At 37.7% G+C, this 18319-nt stretch overlaps 1 protein-coding gene across 1 annotated transcript in view; it reads left to right on the top strand.

Moving 5' to 3' along the window:
- The first annotated feature begins 692 nt into the window (after positions 1–692).
- The window catches only part of RPRD1A (regulation of nuclear pre-mRNA domain containing 1A), a 39234-nt gene continuing 21607 nt past the window's right edge, over positions 693–18319 (top strand). The window contains exons 1-7 of the mRNA XM_010020215.1: positions 693–752; positions 1872–1908; positions 11144–11273; positions 11981–12087; positions 12176–12270; positions 13225–13351; positions 13450–13625. Coding sequence (XP_010018517.1) covers positions 693–752; positions 1872–1908; positions 11144–11273; positions 11981–12087; positions 12176–12270; positions 13225–13351; positions 13450–13625 — 732 coding nt within the window. The remainder of the gene's footprint in view (positions 753–1871; positions 1909–11143; positions 11274–11980; positions 12088–12175; positions 12271–13224; positions 13352–13449; positions 13626–18319) is intronic.

The raw sequence follows: 18319 nt of genomic DNA, 5'->3' as shown, positions 1-18319 counted from the left end.
GGCTCCGCGGCCTGTCGAGCCGGGGAGGAGGGAGGGAGAAAGAGGAGGGCGGGCCGGCCCGCCCCGGCGCCTGGGGAGAACGGAGCTACTGGGGCAAATGTTGAGCCCTGCGTCTCGGTGTCTTGATGACTGAGAGATGGGAGGTGCTTCTCATCCTTTTTTTTCTCCACTCCTCTAGCTTCTCTTTTCTCCCTCCCATTCCACCTTCAGTGAGATGCCTCTGAGGAGGCCACTTCTCGTGTTTTACTCGTTTTTTTTAATGGGAAATGGGGAAAAGGAAGGAAGGAAGGAGGCAAGCACACGGCTTAAGGCTTTTTGTATTAATACTGGTAGTTACAGCTCTTCAAGATCACCCTTCCTAGGCCCTGTATTTTGTCATCTATAATGATGGTAATACCACTTAAGTTTCCTGACATGGTGGCTTTGCCCACTCATGCCAGCAGCTATTCCTGTAGGGCAGCTGAGGATGGGAACATTCTGGGGAAAGACTAATTTAATGTGTCCAAAGTGGTTTTTACTTCCTCATTTTGCCAGATGGCTAATACGAATATTGGCATAACAGAAATGTGTGTTTCTTTAGCAGTATTGAGTATCTGATGTTGAGTGTGCAGACTTAGATTCTTATTTGGCTTTCCTTTTAATAGGAAAGAACTTGCAGCTGTAGGTAGTGGTTCAGGGACTGAAAGGCCGAAATGGCATGTGAAGGTTTATTTGACCTGACTGGAAAATTATATGGTCTTAAGTTGTCTCATGTAAGAAAAATAGAAGTCTTTTGCTAGAATTCTACTTTACTGTAGGAAGTGTTACAGTTTTACAGCAGTTTCCTTTGAAGCCATTAATATATGGCTCTTTAATGGGGAAAGTAGAAGGCTAGGTTTTCAAGTGGAGAGGAAAAATAAATAGCATTAAGCTGTTACAGGACTTAAGAAAGAGGAACCACTCAGCTTCTCAAAACTAAGAGGAATAGCTGACTTGCAGAAATGATGTGTAATGGAATACAAAGAGTGAATGGCTGGATCACAATGAGTTCTTGGTTAGGGGGTATAACTTCATACCAAATGAACTACCCTTAAAATAAGTATCTTGTGTATGAAGTAATACTAAACTGTACAGTATAATATGGAGATAGGTTCCTATGAACTCGGAAGGTTTTCATGTGGCTCATTTTCACTTTGTTGCAAGCTTGCTGTCTTGTTCTGAGGAATGATCTCCCATCTGCATCTGAAACGTTTTATGTTTCTGGGCCTTCTAAACAACCAGCTTGAATGTTTGGTGTTTTGAATGATACCAGAAAGGCATCTTGAACTAATTGGAACAAAGCCAGAGTTTTGGTTGCTTATCTTAATTAACATGCACAATACCAGTTTATAATAATCTGTAATACTAATGGTCAGTCCTTAACTTTAGTGTTAGCATAATTTGCCTGTTGTGCTGTTTGACTAATTGGAGAGATGAAATGTTTGAAACTTAACAGGGGAACTTCAGGTGAGACATAAGGAAGAAGTTCTTTACAGTGAGGGTGGTGAGGCACTGGAACAATTTGCCGGAAGAAGTGATAAATGCTCTAACCTTGGCAGTGTTTAAGGCCAGGTTGGACAGAGCCTTGGGTGACGTGGTCTAGTGTGAGGTGTCCCTGCCTGTGGCAGGGGGGGTTGGAACTAGATGATCTTTCCAACCCAAACCATTCTGTGATTTTATGAAATATGGCTTACGTGTTCTAAGGTGGTGGTGTTGAGAGGTAAGGATAACAATCTTCTTAAGAACTCATGGGAATGCTTTGCTTTCTCTCAACTTTCAATGTCTGGCTTTCACTTTTAAGCCTGTTTTGAGCTTTGGATGAGTATAGCTGCTATAATTGTTTCTGTCTTCAGCTTGTTGAAGTTGTCATCCAGCTTTTGCTGCTTCAGGGTAAGATTTTTCTGGTGACCTCTTTTTGGAAGCCAACCTTCAAGGGTCTGTAGAAACCGTTCATACTCTGTCAGGTAGGAGCAATCTAGTTGCTTTCAAGGTCCTGCACCTTTCCTTCTGGGCTTTTAGGCCTGGTGCTTCTTTTCTATGTTCCTCTGCCATTTCATTTCGAAGCTGGCATGGTTAATATACATGTAATGTATTTTAATTTTCCATCTCTGATAAATAGTACCTGAGCATCATAAATGTTAGCTTACAGAGGCCCGGTACTAACTCTTTGCTAATTGCAGCACGTAATTGTAAGATGGTCCCTAATCCGCAAAGGGTGGATTTAGTGGTCTAAGCAGACAGCATGTGGAAAATGAGAAGGAAAACCAGTATGCTGTGGTGAAGCAACTTGCGTGAAACATCACAAAGCAGAACGTTGGCAATGAGGTCATAGAGTATGTTTAAGATTTCTGACTTGCCCACCAGCCAAATCCTAGAAACATGACTTCCCTCCTACCTGAGAGGAAAAGGATCTCTGTTTGGGGAATATGGACACAAAAATTGTTGGCACTGTCTGCTGCTATTGCTAGCCAGTAGTGTCCTAAAACTGAAAATTACACCTTGCCTTTCTAAATTTTATTCCCTTTCATTGTATTCCTTTTTTATTGTCACCTCTGTCTCCAGACCTTCCTTCCAGCCTACTCCCTTTTGAGCTTGTGGAACATTGTATAACAAATTTGAACACAATACAGTGTAATACTACATTTTCTCTTACTAAATAAGAAGATCCCTTGCATCAGATCAGCTTGCATGAACCTTTCCGAAGATGTCTTTAGTTATTCATGAGAACAAGTGGTAGGATCACAGCTCTCTTTTTCCTACATATTTGGTTCTGATCCTTTCATTTTTAAAACAGTCATTGTCTTTGTATTACGTTGGAGTAGAGGTGAAGAGGCAGCTTTCCAAATGTGTGTGTAACTTGGGCAACATAAAATTTTAGTCCCTTTCTGTTTACTTGGATTAATTGATTGTATTCAGGACCCATATTAGGGCACCTCTACAGATCATCTGTTTCATAAACCTTCATCTACAGCTGAACTTTCACGGATTCTCTTGGTGAATTCTTGCACCTAGATGTAAACTTGGAGAATGGTCAAAACTTGCATGTCTTTGTCATAACTTGGAGCAGTTATGGTGGATTTGTCTCGCTGAATTCCAATGTTGCTAAGGTTGCATCAATACAGCTGATATAACTCTGATTACTGAAGGAGCATGCATATATGCTTTTTTCCTAATACTACCATAACACTTTTATTTAGCTCCTAAAGTACTGGTGCATAGAATTCATGGGATCATTCTTAGAAAGAATAAAAAATTGGAAGAAAGCTAGTAAAATGTATTCTAGAATTGACTGTATTGTGGAAGTACTGATAACTCTGAATTGTCCAGACACACAAATACATAAAGAAAGGATGTCATCTTATATACTGCTAGTTTGATGAAATTAGATCAGGAATTGCATATTATATGCTTCAAGAGACTGAGTGTAGGGACATTGTGTTTGATGACTGACCTCAAATATGTGCTAATGAAAAATGCGTGGTGAATGGGGCTATAAGGGTGGGGCTGTGGCAGACCTGATGGTATTAAGTATTCCTGAGTATGCATCTGTGCAAAACCACTCACGTGTCACTCAAGGTACTCCCGCTTTTTCATGTATGTAGTGGGGTTTTTTTCCCCCATTTTCTGTTGTTATGATTGGTGGAAAATAGATTTTGTAGTCCATTGATCTTTTGTTCATTGATGTGTAAAATGATGAGAAAAAAATTAATAGAATGCCTTTAATTTAAGATACAACTGTAATGAAATAACAAAGATTTCTCCTGTTTTGACAGATAAGCAGAGGTCTACAATGGCAACAGAACAGCTCCTTTTCCAGCCTGCTGTTGGCTAGCTATGTCCTTAAATATTTCTTAAGCTTTTTTTGCTGACAGTATCTTGTGGTGTGCTGCTGCTGAAAACCCAATAATTAGTTTTGAAATAGATGAGTTCCCTGATGGAAAGCTGGTGTTGGCACAAAGGAGACTGGGGGGTAGTATCTTCCCTGTAGGCTGCAGCCTGTATTAGCACTGGCTTATGTTAATCATGAGTCTGCGTTCTTTTGAATTTCGTAGTTGACTTATGGAATAAATAATTTGGTGGGGAGGATATTTCTACATTTGTAGTAAATGTCTTGGTAAAATAAGAATCTCATGCAGTTTGGATTTTTAATCTGGAGAAGTATGGGTTTTTTTTTCTTGGGGTATGGCAGCTTCATGATTGCTTCAAAGTAACTTTTGTGAATTAAGTTTTGTGACGATGTTGCTCCATAACCTAACTATTTTACAGAGACCTTTTGAGGGAGAGTTGGGGAGAGCTTTACAAAGGCCTCAAAAGTGTGCACTGAGGAAAAACATCCTGTTTCAGCTAGATTTCACATGTTAACACTTGAAGTTAAATAATTACTTGCTAGTTGTAAGCTTTACTCAGTATTTAAGTACTTAAGCAGTACTAATTAATTAACTGTAATGTAAATATTTCAGTCATTTCCAAGATACACCTAGTGGGCCTGCTAAAGCTATTTAATTTTGTGTATACAGAAAAGGATTGACTTACAGAGTTGGTGGGTTTTTTTCTTTTTTGTTTTGTTTGGGGTTTGGTTTTTTTGTTTTTGTTTTTGTTTTTTTTACTAAGTAGTGGCATTACACATGCAATTCTTTCTTGTAAGCCTGCAGCCACTGAGAAAACCCTTAGGAGCCCCCTTGAAGAGGCTTTTCTGAGATGGAGTCTGTTAAGACATATTCTTTGTTATTTGCAAAACAGGTATGTTCCCTTGCATACATCTCTTAATCCCTGGTTTTGGGATTCCCTGCAGCTGTAGGGGTTTGTTGTTTGTGTGTTTTGAAATTAAAAATTTCAATTCCATGATTCAAAGCATCAGCCTTCAAGGATGAATAGTAAGTGCTTGTTCTGTAGGCTCCATGTGGTATTTGCTGTACTGGGTTAAAGCGTGTTCTTTTTAAAAAGAAAAAAGTAAAATTGCTAAGTGTTTGAGTTTGGTAGTATGGGACTTCTTAATTTTAACTCCAGTCATTTTTCTGTACTATCTTCTTTTTCTGTCACCTAATTTTGTGTTAGCTTTTCCAGGTCCAGTCCTGTCACTTGTTAGGTATTTATGACCTAGTGATATTTTAATAGTTGTTGTGTTGTATCTTCAAACGTAATTTCAGATTCAAGTATCTGTATCCTGAAAGCCTGATGCAGTATCTCATTGATTAGTCAGTCTCAGAAACTGATGCCGAACCTGCCTGTCCCTAATCACTTGACCTCTTGTTTTGGCTGTCATCTGTCACCCCACCTGTGTCACACTGTCTTCACTGCAAAGTTTATCAAGGTTAGCAGAGCCATTGTATATTGTCTTGAAGACAGACGAAGTTGTGTACATGTGGGCTGCACATATTTTTACTCTCAACCCTGCCAGTTTATCTGCTGTTCCAGTTTATTATGCTTGAACTTTTTGTTGGTTTCCAGGTGTTGAAGTCATTCAGTGGTCTAAGGAGTGACTATTTTTGCTTATTTATTGCTGTTTTGTCTGTAACTGCTGCTGCTGGGATGTAACACTGCTGTTTGTGTCCTCAGTCACTGTAGCCATTGGCATTGATGCAATACATTTTTCTGAAGCTAGTGGCTGTTGTGGCAGTTGCTCAGTGCTGCTGAAAATTGGAGGTTCTTAGTAGGGAAATTGAGAAGATATAGCAACATTGAAACCAGATTTGAAAGTTATACTACATCTGAATTACTCTGATAGTCAGTTAACTGCTTTGGAGCAGAACACAACCAAAAGTAGTGGAAATGTATTGCTCTGCAGATGTGAAATGGATTTCAGGAAACAAGTTCCTGATTTAAAGAAGGTATTTTCTCTACTATGTAGTGCAGTTTTTCTGCCAAGAGAAGGACTCTGTCTTTATTTGTGGTAGTAGATTATTTACATATTGGTGGTATAGTGTCATTGGCCAATGTGATACCCCTGAGAGAATAAATAGATTTGGTTTTCTTTTAAAAAGAAACATTTAAAAGAAACAAAACCATGGCTTACCGATTTCACTGGTTAGTAGGCCTTCTTGGGAAGGCCAGTAAGATACTTAAGATGAAGGTGCTTGTGCTTCTTCCCACATGAATCTTCTCATCTATGCAAAAAGGTTTGGAGATCAACCAGCAGCAGGCAAAACTTCAGGTGAATGTGAGTTAAGTCAAGCTAGAGAAATGTATTTACTACATAATCATTTATAAATGACCTACAGTCAAGAGCAACAGATAAGCAATATCAGAATCTCTCTCTTAAAATAGTAATATATGGATTGTGTAATCCAGCCTGACTAGTTGACTCTCTAATGTTAGTCTTGAAAGAATGTGGTGTGTACAAATCTGCATTAATTTATTGGTGTAACACTTATGTCCTGGTATCTCACCTGCACCTGCCTATGTTTCACCATTCTGCTTTGGAATACTCTGGTGTGGTGTATTTTTTCTATCCTAAAACTGTTATTGCTGTGGATTTATATCCATCTTGGCATTGTACCAGCCAGGCGAGGCAATGAAAGGAGTTGTTTTGTTTCATGTGTTCAGGTAATTCAAGATACACTAAGTGCAGTGGGAAGTTTCTGCAGAGTAATTATGTTGGAATGGTTTCCTTGGTTTGTGACCAACTTTCTCGCATCCCCATGGTAATTTGATGCTGATGGCCTCTTTCCCAGCAGTGGCTGTATGCTGTGTTTCTTTTGTCTCCTAGCCTCCAAAGTCACTTGGACCCTCAAATCTTGAACGCACATTCTGTAGGCAGTCTCATTCCTGTCTTTGAAAAGGAAACACAGCGGTTCTTAAACCTTGGTAAACTTCACCAGGAGAATCGGGTGACAGTGCAATGTTGAACGCTTAATTTAACTTTTGCATAACAGAAGGTTAGTGAATTTTAAGATGAGGTGCTTGTTGTACAACATGCCTTTTATGGATTATATTATCTTTGAATTGTCCTTTCTGGTGGTAGCCTCTCAGGTGACTTTTTACAGTCATGTTACGACTTTCAACCATGGTGCCAAAGATGCTGCACTTGATGAGCTTGCATAAAACCTCAGATTTAGCTCTCAGTGTGAAAGGTCAGTGATCTTGCTCTCAAGTTTCAGTGCTGCTTGACTTAAGATCTGTTGGGTCTTGTAATAAAAAGCTTGAAAGCTTGTCAGATGTTTCACACCTTTTGTGAAGGTATGAAGCGTGCTATGACACATGGATTTTGGAAGTTGATGAGACTCGTTCTGCTGTATATATGTAGACTAATGTAATTGAAAAGCAATTGAGCCAAATCTTTATTTGAATCCATGTTAAAGAACTTTAGTAAAAAAAGAAACTGTTTAGTGCTGATAACTGTTGTGGGATTTTAACCTACTGATGCTCGCTTTCTCAGAACCTTTTGTTAAATGGTATTTTCATTGATAGAGCTAGCCTGTAGAAGGTGAAAAGCTGATGTAAGATTTTCAGATGGGTCAATAGACTATACACTTGTAGTGGGATGTAGGTGAAATCCCTTATCCTTGTGTATCTAAGTCAGCAAGTACATCTCAGCTCTAGGAAAGAGGTGTAGAAGAGCCTGACACTGATGGGCACGTTTCTGGCAATCTTCATAGGAGCTCAATTTCCAATGCCAAGAGGTAAAGCTGGAGAAGGTGAATAGGATTATGCTGGGTTTGATTACCACAGTTAACCTCAGTGAAGATAACCTGCTTACTGCCTTCCAAGGTGAAATTCTAGAGTTTCTTCACTAAAATGGTGGCTCATCAACATTATAGTTCTCTGAGTTTTGTGATTTCAAGCATACAATGTCAGGGCATTTATACTGGACTGGTAGAGGACGAGGAATACCTAGGTTGGACTAACAAATATGTATTCCTAAGAAGTATAGCTTGCCAAAAACTAAGACTTGATAATGAGAATGCTAAGTCTGTCCACTGTAGATGCTGGATTACACTAGCTGCAGGTTAAATACCATGAATACCTGCAGAATAGTCATTGGCATTTAAATATGTCAGATACATTTTTGGGACAGACTTATTTTCAGTTGCAAGGTGCCAATCCTAGTTAGTTTAACTATGAATGCTTAGAGTAATGTGCTTAATATGTCCTTTATGCCAACCAGCACCACTGACCTGTTAAAATATTTCAGAATCCAGTGCTTCAGGGAGCTGCTTTGGTGGCTAAGTGGTAAATCAAACTGAAAAAAGCAGAAGAGTTATGTGAACACTGCACAAGAGCTTCTGAAAAGATGATTCAGTCCAACATGGATGATTTCTTTGCAGTTTTGTTTGCAGACTGTACTGTTAGGGTACCAGAGATAGTGTGGGCTAGCTACTTCTAACACGATACTTTGGCAGTATGTGTCTTTCAGATCATTCTTTAACCTAAGATCTTCCACTTTTTCTTCCACTTTTTCTTTCACTTTCTTCTGACAGTAAGAGTGCTTTTGCTAATAGCCTTGCCATGTGTTGAGGACACTTTTTAAAATAGTCTGTAGCTGTTCTTTGATCCATTTTGGTGTTCTGAGGTATATCAAAGCCCAGGGTTGAAAAGCTGTTACCACTGCTACTGAAGAGAGACACTTTGAAAGAGATGATTTTTTTCAGAACAGATCTGTCTGGTCTGGAATTTAATTTCATATTTCAGACTTCCATACTTAATTTACAGTCACAGTAGTGATAGAACACTCTGTGTTTTTTCAGCTAACGGTTGTCAACCTGAGTTGCTAAATGTTACATTGCACCTTAGCCTCGTGTAAGGAAGAGTGGTAGTAGGCCAGTATGTAACTCCTGAAGATTTGTGAAGTCGACAGGAACACTACTTGAAAGCAGATCACATGTTTAGCTTTGGAATTCTGCAGAGCATTCTTACAGCAAGAGGAATTAAATTTTACTTCACATTTTCTCTGCAAACATAAGGCCAGAATTTTAGGTGAATTTCTAACCAAAGCCACAGATAGAATAATAGTGTTTTGAGGATTTTTTTATTTTTTTATTTTTTGTTTTTTATTGTTATGAGCAGCTTCATTTCTGTTGAAATGCAATAGGAAGCTGAAGAGGTAATACTTGAGGAAATAAGCTTGAAAGTGACTTTCTGGGTTTTGGCATGCTTTTTCCAAACATGGCATGTTGATCTACTTAATGTAGTGAATAGATAGTCAAGGCTTTGTGAGAATCACCATCACCTGACTTCATGGCACTACATACATCTCCTGTCTTTACCAGCAAGCTGATTACTTGCAGGAAACAAGGAAGTTGATTTGTCACAAATGAGTTGCTTCACTGAGGGTTAAAACATGATTCTTTTTCTGTGAAATGGATGGACAAGGACCTATCTTGCATGCAGTTCAGAGGATATAGTGTAGGTAACAGTCTGCTTCATTAAATTTTGAGTACTGATGCTGGGCTTATTTAAGAAACAGGGGTAGGGGTCAGGGTCAGCTTTAATAAACAGTAGTTCATTTTGGTGCACTCATGAGACAAGATGTGTTTTATAAGATACTCTGACTAATTCAAAGCTTTCTGTGTGTCAGAACTGTGATTTACCTGAAAGAGTAGGTAGGAGATGTGTTGGTTTATGTGAGTCAGTTTTTAACACAGAAATTAAGTAGCATAAGTTTATAACGTCTACATTTTATTTTAGCCACATTTTGACTCAAATGGATTAATTTCAGGGTGTTCGCACATAGTGACTTCATTGTTTGGAGCAGACTTTTAATAGATCTGCCTTGTGTCCAGCACTTCCAAAATAATTCTTTTTTGCCACTTTTTAGTTTGCCTTGATTCTGAGAGAGAGATGCATTTTTACTTATAACACAGCTGTTTCCCCCTTACCCTCTCCTTAATCCAGAACTCTCTTAACTTGTTGGATATGTCTGTTCAAGAAGATGGGAAAAATTCAATACTCCAAGGATAAATCCTTCAGGGGAGTCTTTCTATGGTGCAAAATTTATTCTCGAAAGCATTTCCTTAGAATGGATGCAACACTGAATTTTCTTCTTCTATGTGAGAGTGGTGGTTCTGCAAGTTTGAGAGGTTGCAGTGGAAATTAACAAAATCAGATCATGATGGGAACTGAGCATGTGTTTAAAGAAATCCTAGATTGGCTTTACCACAGTGCTGCTTTCTTCAGGAGGACAGGAAAACTTAAATCTTGTCTTTTAAGAGAAATCTCTTTTTTAAAGTCAGAGCATACATACTGAGACTATGTGGTTGGTAATGGAGCTTGAAAGCTTTCCGGTGTTAACACAAGGTTAGAAGTGTTAACAATGAGTTGCAGCTCTGGGAAACCTGTAGGCTAATGAAGATTAGATGAAGTGTGGTGGAAAATGAAAATACCTGAGTAGGAACATTTAAAATATGGAATAGATTTTCAAAAGCAACTTGTAAATTTGAAGCTTGTAATTTACTTGATGTTAATGCGAATGTCTAGAATGCTTGAGATGCTTGGAGAAGAGATACACCACAGCAGCCTGAAAGTGATTTTTGGAAATGTTTTCTTAATATTACAACTGCACACACACGAGCGTTTTAATGATTAGGGGATAAGGGAGGGAAGTATCAGAATGATGTGGAGAGAATGTCTAGGGACTGACCGTTCAGTTTGCTCAAATATGAGAATGGGGGTGGTTATATATAGGACTGAAATTCAAACCGAAAGGAGGAGGTTCTTTACATGAGTGATTGTGGGTCTGTGAAGCTCCCTGTTAAAAGACTTCATTGGTGTAAGAAATAAAGGCTTAAGGGGAAGCTAAAGTACTTGGAAGAAATCCATGAAGGCTGCCAAACAGGCAAATCATATAGGGCTCAGGAAAACGTGTGAAAATAATTGGGGGCTGAAGAACACTTCAGAGTATCATGTTGTTTTCTGTTTATTTTTGGAGATGGTGCTAGAGGGAACTCGTGTCATATTATGAAGGAGGAAGAATCTGAACAGAGTTACAGTAAAAGGGGGAGAAAAGCCAGTGGGTGACCAAAGTCTTCTCACATTTTTAAATACAGAATTAGAGTGAAATGTTGTAAGCAGTATCAAGGATGGGAAAAACACTTGATTTGGTTTTTGTTTAGCATAAATATGGATAAATAGCTGTTAGTTGGAGGAACTAAGTTTTCTAATTATTCTTGTTTATCGCTCTCTTTATTAGCAAAACCAAATAGGAAGCTGACATTCCTGTACTTGGCCAATGATGTCATACAGAACAGCAAAAGGAAAGGACCAGAATTTACAAAAGATTTTGCTCCGGTAATAGTGGAGGCTTTTAAGCACGTTTCAAGGTACAGTAAGCTTACGTGCAGTGTCCTTCATCATACTGTATTTGAGGGGTATTAGAGAAGTCCTTAGTGCACCTCTTCTGACCCAGCTAGTCCTTGTGTGCTATTTCTGTACTTGGAAGTCATGTTAATTTAATTTATTCAGTGTTCTTTTGATCTTGGATAGTCTTAATGATGTCAGATGAAGTTGCATAGTAAACTTATCTGCATTCAGTCCCTTTTGCCTTAGAAAGCTGTTAGCTATGTCTTAAATTAAGACTTGTTTTCAGTCTGTATTTTATGTACCACAACAGTTTGGTGTGTTTCATTACTGGTGTTGTATGATTTGTTTTTCCCCAGCAGCCATTCATCTTGTTGCATGATGATGCTAGACTGTAGATACAGAAATTATTTTCACATGGTACACAGCTGTTGAAGCAACACAAACCTATTTGCGGTGTTTGTGTAATAAGGCTACACACCTACAGATTCATGGGTCAAGCAAGCAAACAGAAAGAGAATTGGGTGATGGCCCTTTTTTTGTGCTTGCTAAGACTTGTTGAACTGGTCTTTGCTTTATTTTCTTTAAAATGTGATTTTGCTGTTTTCTGAGTTTGACTTCTGATACTTTGATATTGCTAAGGCATGTCATGGTCCTTCAGTGAAAAATAATTACACAGCAGTGCTGTACTTTCACCTAGTACTGATTGTTGCTTTTTTTCTTGTAACAGTGAGTCTGATGAGAGTTGTAAGAAACACCTTGGCCGAGTGCTCTCTATCTGGGAAGAAAGGTCGGTTTATGAGAATGATGTGTTAGAACAACTTAGGCAAGCTTTGTGTAAGTATTTTGTGTGTGTATGAAGATTCAGTCTTTTCCTTGGAATATTATTTTGCTGACTGCTCTGCTCTGCTCTGTTTTCATTTAGATGGAGACAGAAAGGTGAGGAAGCGCACATATGAACAGATAAAAGTTGATGAAAATAACTGTTCACCTCGAAGTTCTCCCACTGACCCTCCTCAGGTAAAAGCATGTTTGTAAAATTCTGTGTTTGCATATGGCTTGTTATAGAATTTTTCAGTTACTCTTGGTTTTTAATGGTCTCTGCTTTTCTTTTTAATGAGGTACAGTTTCTGAGCAAGGGTGACTAGACTTGAAACTTCTTCACAGTACTTCAGGTTACAAGTGGAGCGTGCTGTAACCTAAGTCAGTTTGACACTAAAATAGAATGTCTTAACTCTATATTCAGTCTTGTCCACAGCAGGATTTCAGCATCAGTTTCTACAGTGTTTCAAGTTCTCATTGGTTTCCAGGGTGGTAACAAGTTAACATATGTATTAGAATAAGGTTGTTGTCAATTTATCAGTAAAATATTTCTCAATGTTGCAGTCATGATCATTGAGGAAAGTTCTTGTCTACCTTGCATTGTTATGGCTTTTATAGTTCTTGTGGGGTTTTTTTATGGTACTGCCCCATCTCAAAAGGCTTTTCGTTATGGCAAGGAATGACTGCCCTCACATAATCACTATTTAGTATGTTTCTCTGCAACAGACATCTGGGCTTCTATGAACATCAGCCCTACTTCCAAAAGAAGTGCACTGATCTAGTCTGATGCAATAGTGAAGCAAAACTACAAGAAAAATAATGTAAAAAATGTATAGTAAAATGAAAGGTACTGTAAAATAATCACTAATGTCAAAAATGAGACTTAGAAGTAGTCTTACATCAATAATTTAAATGAAAAATCTATTTTAGGAAGGTGACCTTTAAAACTAGGAACACTGCAGTGTTCTGAGAAGTAATGGCTTGTCTTTTGTTTTATTTTCAGTCTGAGAGTGGATAAAATATTGCTCTGCTGACATCATAAATGTTGCTAAAATTACCGTCAAATTTATTCTGTAAGCTTATTGTGAAGTACTGTTTTGTACTAGGATCTGTTTATTTAAACTAGTTTTCAATCTTGCATGCTTCTTTCAGACCACAGATCTCATTAGAGCATTACAAGAACTAGAAAACGCTGCCTCTGGGGATGCAGCAGTTCATCAGAGAATAGCTTCTTTGCCTATAGAGGTCCAAGATGTGTCCCTGTTAGACAGAATAACAGGTGAGGGTTGGGGTCCCAGTAACTAAAATGCTGTTCTGAGAACTTAACAGTATATAATGAAATCATGCTTTACTTGTTTTTCTCTGCTTGCTTTTTAGATAAGGAGTCTGGAGAGCAACTTTCCAAAATGGTAGATGATGCATGTATGTTGCTGGCGGATTACAATGGCAGGTTGGCAGCTGAAATAGATGATAGAAAACAGCTAACTCGAATGTTGTCAGACTTTCTCCGATGTCAAAAAGAATTCCTTGCAGAGAAGGAACATAAGCTGGAAGTGCGTAATGTTTTGTTTTAGTCCATTCTTCACTAAAGCTTGTTCTTGCAAATATGTTTTAGTTTGCCTAAACAACTTTTCTCTCCAAAAGTAAATATTTCGTTTAACAATGCCACTGTTAGGTCTTTGCTTCCAGCACATTATTAACAAGGTTCTCTAAATCTTAAACCAGCTCAACATTAGGTAATGTTATAACTGTAATTGCTTCAGTGTTTGTCTGTTATTTCAGCCTATTCAGTCTTCATTATACGTACAGGCTTAGTTTTAGTAGTGCAGATATAAAGTCTTGTCCTAAAAGGTACAAATTTAAATTCTTCATAGAGTAAAATTTTTATTGTTCTTTTCGTTGTTGTAAGTCTCAGTTTTGTAGCATGTTGTTTAATACTATCCTTTTAATGAATAGAATGATTTTTCTGCTAGTTGTAGGTTTGTGAAGTTACTTAAAAAGGATGAGGATTTAATTACTGATTTCAGCACAACTTTTGAACCTGACATGGGCATCCATTAAACCCAGTAAAATGTAGTTTTAGCTTCTACAGCCTCTAATACAGCTGATTAGCAGCACTAGTACCATCAGGAGAGAACAAATCATTGATAAAAGAAAGGTGCGGAGTGAACAGCTCGTTATTAGTGAACGATCCCCTAAGTTACTTTGTTCTTTGCTATTACCAATTATCTGTTTTCCTTTCCTACTGTATAATACTGTCAAGCCTCCTGTTGAACAACCCACATATTCTAAATAGTTCCATAATTTCATGTCCATTGCTTCCCAAATCCCTTGTCTCAGCTTTAAGACATAGGTTCCAGCGTGAACTTGGATTACAATAATAGAACTGAAGCTGTGCCCTTTTGCAAGTGGAGAGAGCTGAACATTTGCGGTGCCCATGGTGCACAAATTAATTAATTCTCAGGTTTCATCATATAGACCTGTCAAGAATATTTTCTTAACTCTGTGGTTTCTTTATGCTTTTGTAACTTCATAACTTGAGTTCAGATTTTTTGGTGCCTTTGTTCGGGAAAATGCTGTTCGTAATGTATCTGAAGTGATCATTCAAAGCAGTTGTGTCATTCCTAAACTGTTCATTTCTTGACTGCCTTGATTTGCTCTATGCCTCACAGAAAAGCAATTGATGGAGGTTCTTCCTACCAACTTCACTGTGTTTATCCTGTAGGAAGAGTATCAACCAACTCTGTGTAAGGTAGATGTTATGTATGGTAGTGCTGATTGCAGTAGCAGCTGTCCAACTGCAAAATGGAACCTGGAAGATTAAAGAACAGGAAGTCACAATCTCTTCATCACCTGCCTGACCGTTTCTGCTGTTTGTATGTGTGTTTAATGTGTTTGAAGGACAGGATCCTACAGTACCAGTGTAGGACAGATGGTCTTGACACTTACTTCTTTTTGTAGATCATTCCCAGCAATTAGACCCTGTTTAAGTAGCCCACTGTGATAGTGAGTTGCTCAGAAGGTAGTGACTTAGTTTTCCTGGCAGATTTATACTTCTGTAAAAAATAGAGCTTAGTTAATCAGAAACTGCAAATGGAGTGTGGATGTGAGCAGATACTACTCTTGGTTTTCAACAAATACAAACTGGTTTAATTTTCCTATATTACTAGATCAAAAAGTTCAAACTCTAAGAGGAAGCAGTTGCTTAATCTGAGGCTGTCATGATCCCTAAAGCTGGGTTTCTTGGCTGAATTACTTGAACTGTTAAAGAATCTCATTCTCATACAGCACACTTCTTGGTTTGGACTGTTTTTAGAGGTATGTCTTTAGAAAGCAGGAGATAGTCTTCAGTACCTGTAGCAGTCTATTTTAAACAGGTGAAGTTCTAGGATGTTGAGGTAAACGGCAAGAATGTTTTTAGGCTAATCAGTGTGGTATAAATGCAGGTTATTAATAAAGAACTATTAACCAAAATGGTGTCACCCAGGGTACTAATAAGGAACTATGAACCAAGAAAGAACAAGAACCTTAAAATTAAGTTTCTAAATTTGTGTTAAGATAAGTGACTTTATGCTCACTAGCAGAAGTTCCTTTTGGTTTGGGAAGTTGAGGCTGATAAACATTCCAAAGTTTTGAAGTGTAAGATTGGGATGTCTTCATGATACTGTCTGTAGGGCCAGCTGACTTAGTTTGCTTTATTATGTTTAAGAAATTGCTTCTGATTGCATCTTCTGATGTAAATAAAAAATACCTGTAGCCAGATCTATTCATTTTCTGAAGCAAGGACTCTTTTTACAGTCTTAGAAAATACCATACCTCAGATTGCACCTTGCTTCTTGGCATTTTATTTAAAGTAGCACTGGGAAAGGGCCTGTCACCTAATTCTTTGAGACTCTGTTTCCTGAACTGTCTCTCCGTAGGTTTTGCTGTTAGAAGTTTAATTTCTGGTGAAATTAATTTGTTGTAGAAAAGCTTGTTTCATTTGTTAGACTTCTGGCAATTGACATTTTAGATTTAGTATAAAATGGTTTCTGGGTTGTATCAAGTCTTCATTTCTTTCTGAATTAATATTGCTAATGTGTAAGTCCATTGCTGAGATCCTACCTATTTGTCAAATACCCAGGTATGGTAAGAAACAAGTGGTTATATTCTTAGCAGAACCTAGAAATGTTACCTGCTGTTGATCTGGTTTAACAATATTAGAATTTGAATTCCCAGAGAATTCTTGCTAACTTTAAACTTAAGATGGGAGCTTTAGACCTAAATTTGCAGATCTTTTATCTTCTGCAGAAAAAATGTACGGGTAAGTAACTTTGAATAACCAATCTTTCCGTGAGTATTTTTTTAATACGTTTCTCTAACAGTTGTTTCTAAACAGAAGTGAATGATTCCAATCAAAATCAAGGTAATGTATGCGTTAAATCTTGACAGAAAATGTTGAAAACAGATAAATGTGAGCTATTATGTCTGCATCAAAAACTAACTGTACTGCTTAGTAGGTGACTTAAGTCTGCTCTGGGTAAGTAGTGTCATCTTTAACTCTTAAATTGTTTTCTTTAACATCTGTCTAGCTTCTGTTGCAGGTGGTGGACATGGACCTATCTTCTAATGATGTCACCATCCATTAGTACACACATCCTGCTAAAAATAAATTTAAGAATCAAAATCTTGTATTGTCTGTTGTTTTTGAAAACAAACAGGAGGAATTCTCTTAACTACTCATACCAAACCTCTGCTATTTTCATATATATTCTCACAAACGTTACTGAGTTCATGCCCAAGATGGATAAGTGTTTATCCAGTGTCATTCCCTTTCTTTTTCTTGAAGATTGAAACTTTCACATAGTTGTTCCTAAAACTCAAGTCCTTTCAGTTAGATCATTTGAAATTCCAAATGCAGAAGTTTGGCTGTCACTTGCATTGAAGCTGCCATTACCAAAAGGAAAGAGCTGTGAAAACACGATGTTTTCAGACTTTCACTTTGTAACTTACACTCTAGCTATTGGGTTTACGTGAATGTCAGAAGTGAGAAGTGATGGATGTAGAAGTTGTCCTTCACAAGCACAATAACGAACTTTCACTTTATTAATGCACATCTATTTTACATTTTAAGTAGGTAACAGGGAAAATGTATTTTTTAATTGCTCTTATGCCTGTTTAGAGCCCTCCTCAATTTTAGGATTGTCCTAAAGAGTATTTTCCCTTCACTTTAAGTTTTAAAGTAGTATAAATATTTAAGGCTCACTGTACTCTAGCTTTATTTCAAAACTTGTATGGAATTTATAGGCAGATGTCATTCTATTGGAGAAAATGGAAATTTTTGCAGAAAGATTTTTGTAGGAACCATCTTTTTCTCAAAACACTGAGGACTAATATCCTGTTTTCTACTGCTTTGGCTGGCTCTTTCACTTGTGCTTCCTTCTTGTGTCATCCTTCACCTGCCTGCCCCCTAGTTTTTGAACAGAAATGTTGATCTGTTGATCTTGCTGAAGGCTAATGAAAGGACCTTCTTGTTATGGAGGAACAGAGAATTAGGAATACATAAATGAATATCCAGGTGTGCTCATCTTTTGATACTGTCTGTAGACATTCTAGAATTAACATAGCCTTAAAAATACAGGGATGACATGAATAACAAAAGTACTTGATTTACTGTTTTTTCCTGTTGCTTTGCTTTTGGCTCTTCTACAGTCTCACTGATAACAGAGTAAATAGACATACTAAATTTCAAATAAAAGCTTTGATAGTTTGAAATCATAAATGACTTATTAATGAGTGTGGGCAGGGGATCACATGGCCTGTAGAAAAACAAGACGGCCTCTTCTCACCTCCATTTTGATGTTGCGGAAAAATTAGCATCGTTACACTTAGCGTATACTGGATGACCCAGTTTCTTGCATAGTGCTTCTATCAACTTACCACTTCAAATTGGTGAGCATCGTGTTAGTAAATCTAAATTTTTATGAAGGAAATGCTACTCTGGGAGGCCTGCTGTGTTTCAGCAGCTTGCATTTAATTAAGACACTTCTATTGATGTTGCTGTCTTGCATTCCTGATTTTCTACAGCTGTATAAACGATATTCATATCCTTACACTCTCACATCTGGTTATAATTGTGGTTTCTTAGCATGTTGAGAGAATATTATGTTCCGTGCACTTCTATTTCGTAATTGAGCTTTATAGCTCAGTATAGCTTGACTTGTCTTCCTAAAGGGTTTAATTTTGTCATGGAATTTTATGGGTAAAC

Source organism: Nestor notabilis, unplaced genomic scaffold (assembly GCF_000696875.1).
Source record: "Nestor notabilis isolate BGI_N333 unplaced genomic scaffold, ASM69687v1 scaffold30478, whole genome shotgun sequence".
Taxonomy (NCBI): domain Eukaryota; kingdom Metazoa; phylum Chordata; class Aves; order Psittaciformes; family Psittacidae; genus Nestor; species Nestor notabilis.
This window is presented reverse-complemented; position numbering and strand designations above follow the sequence as displayed.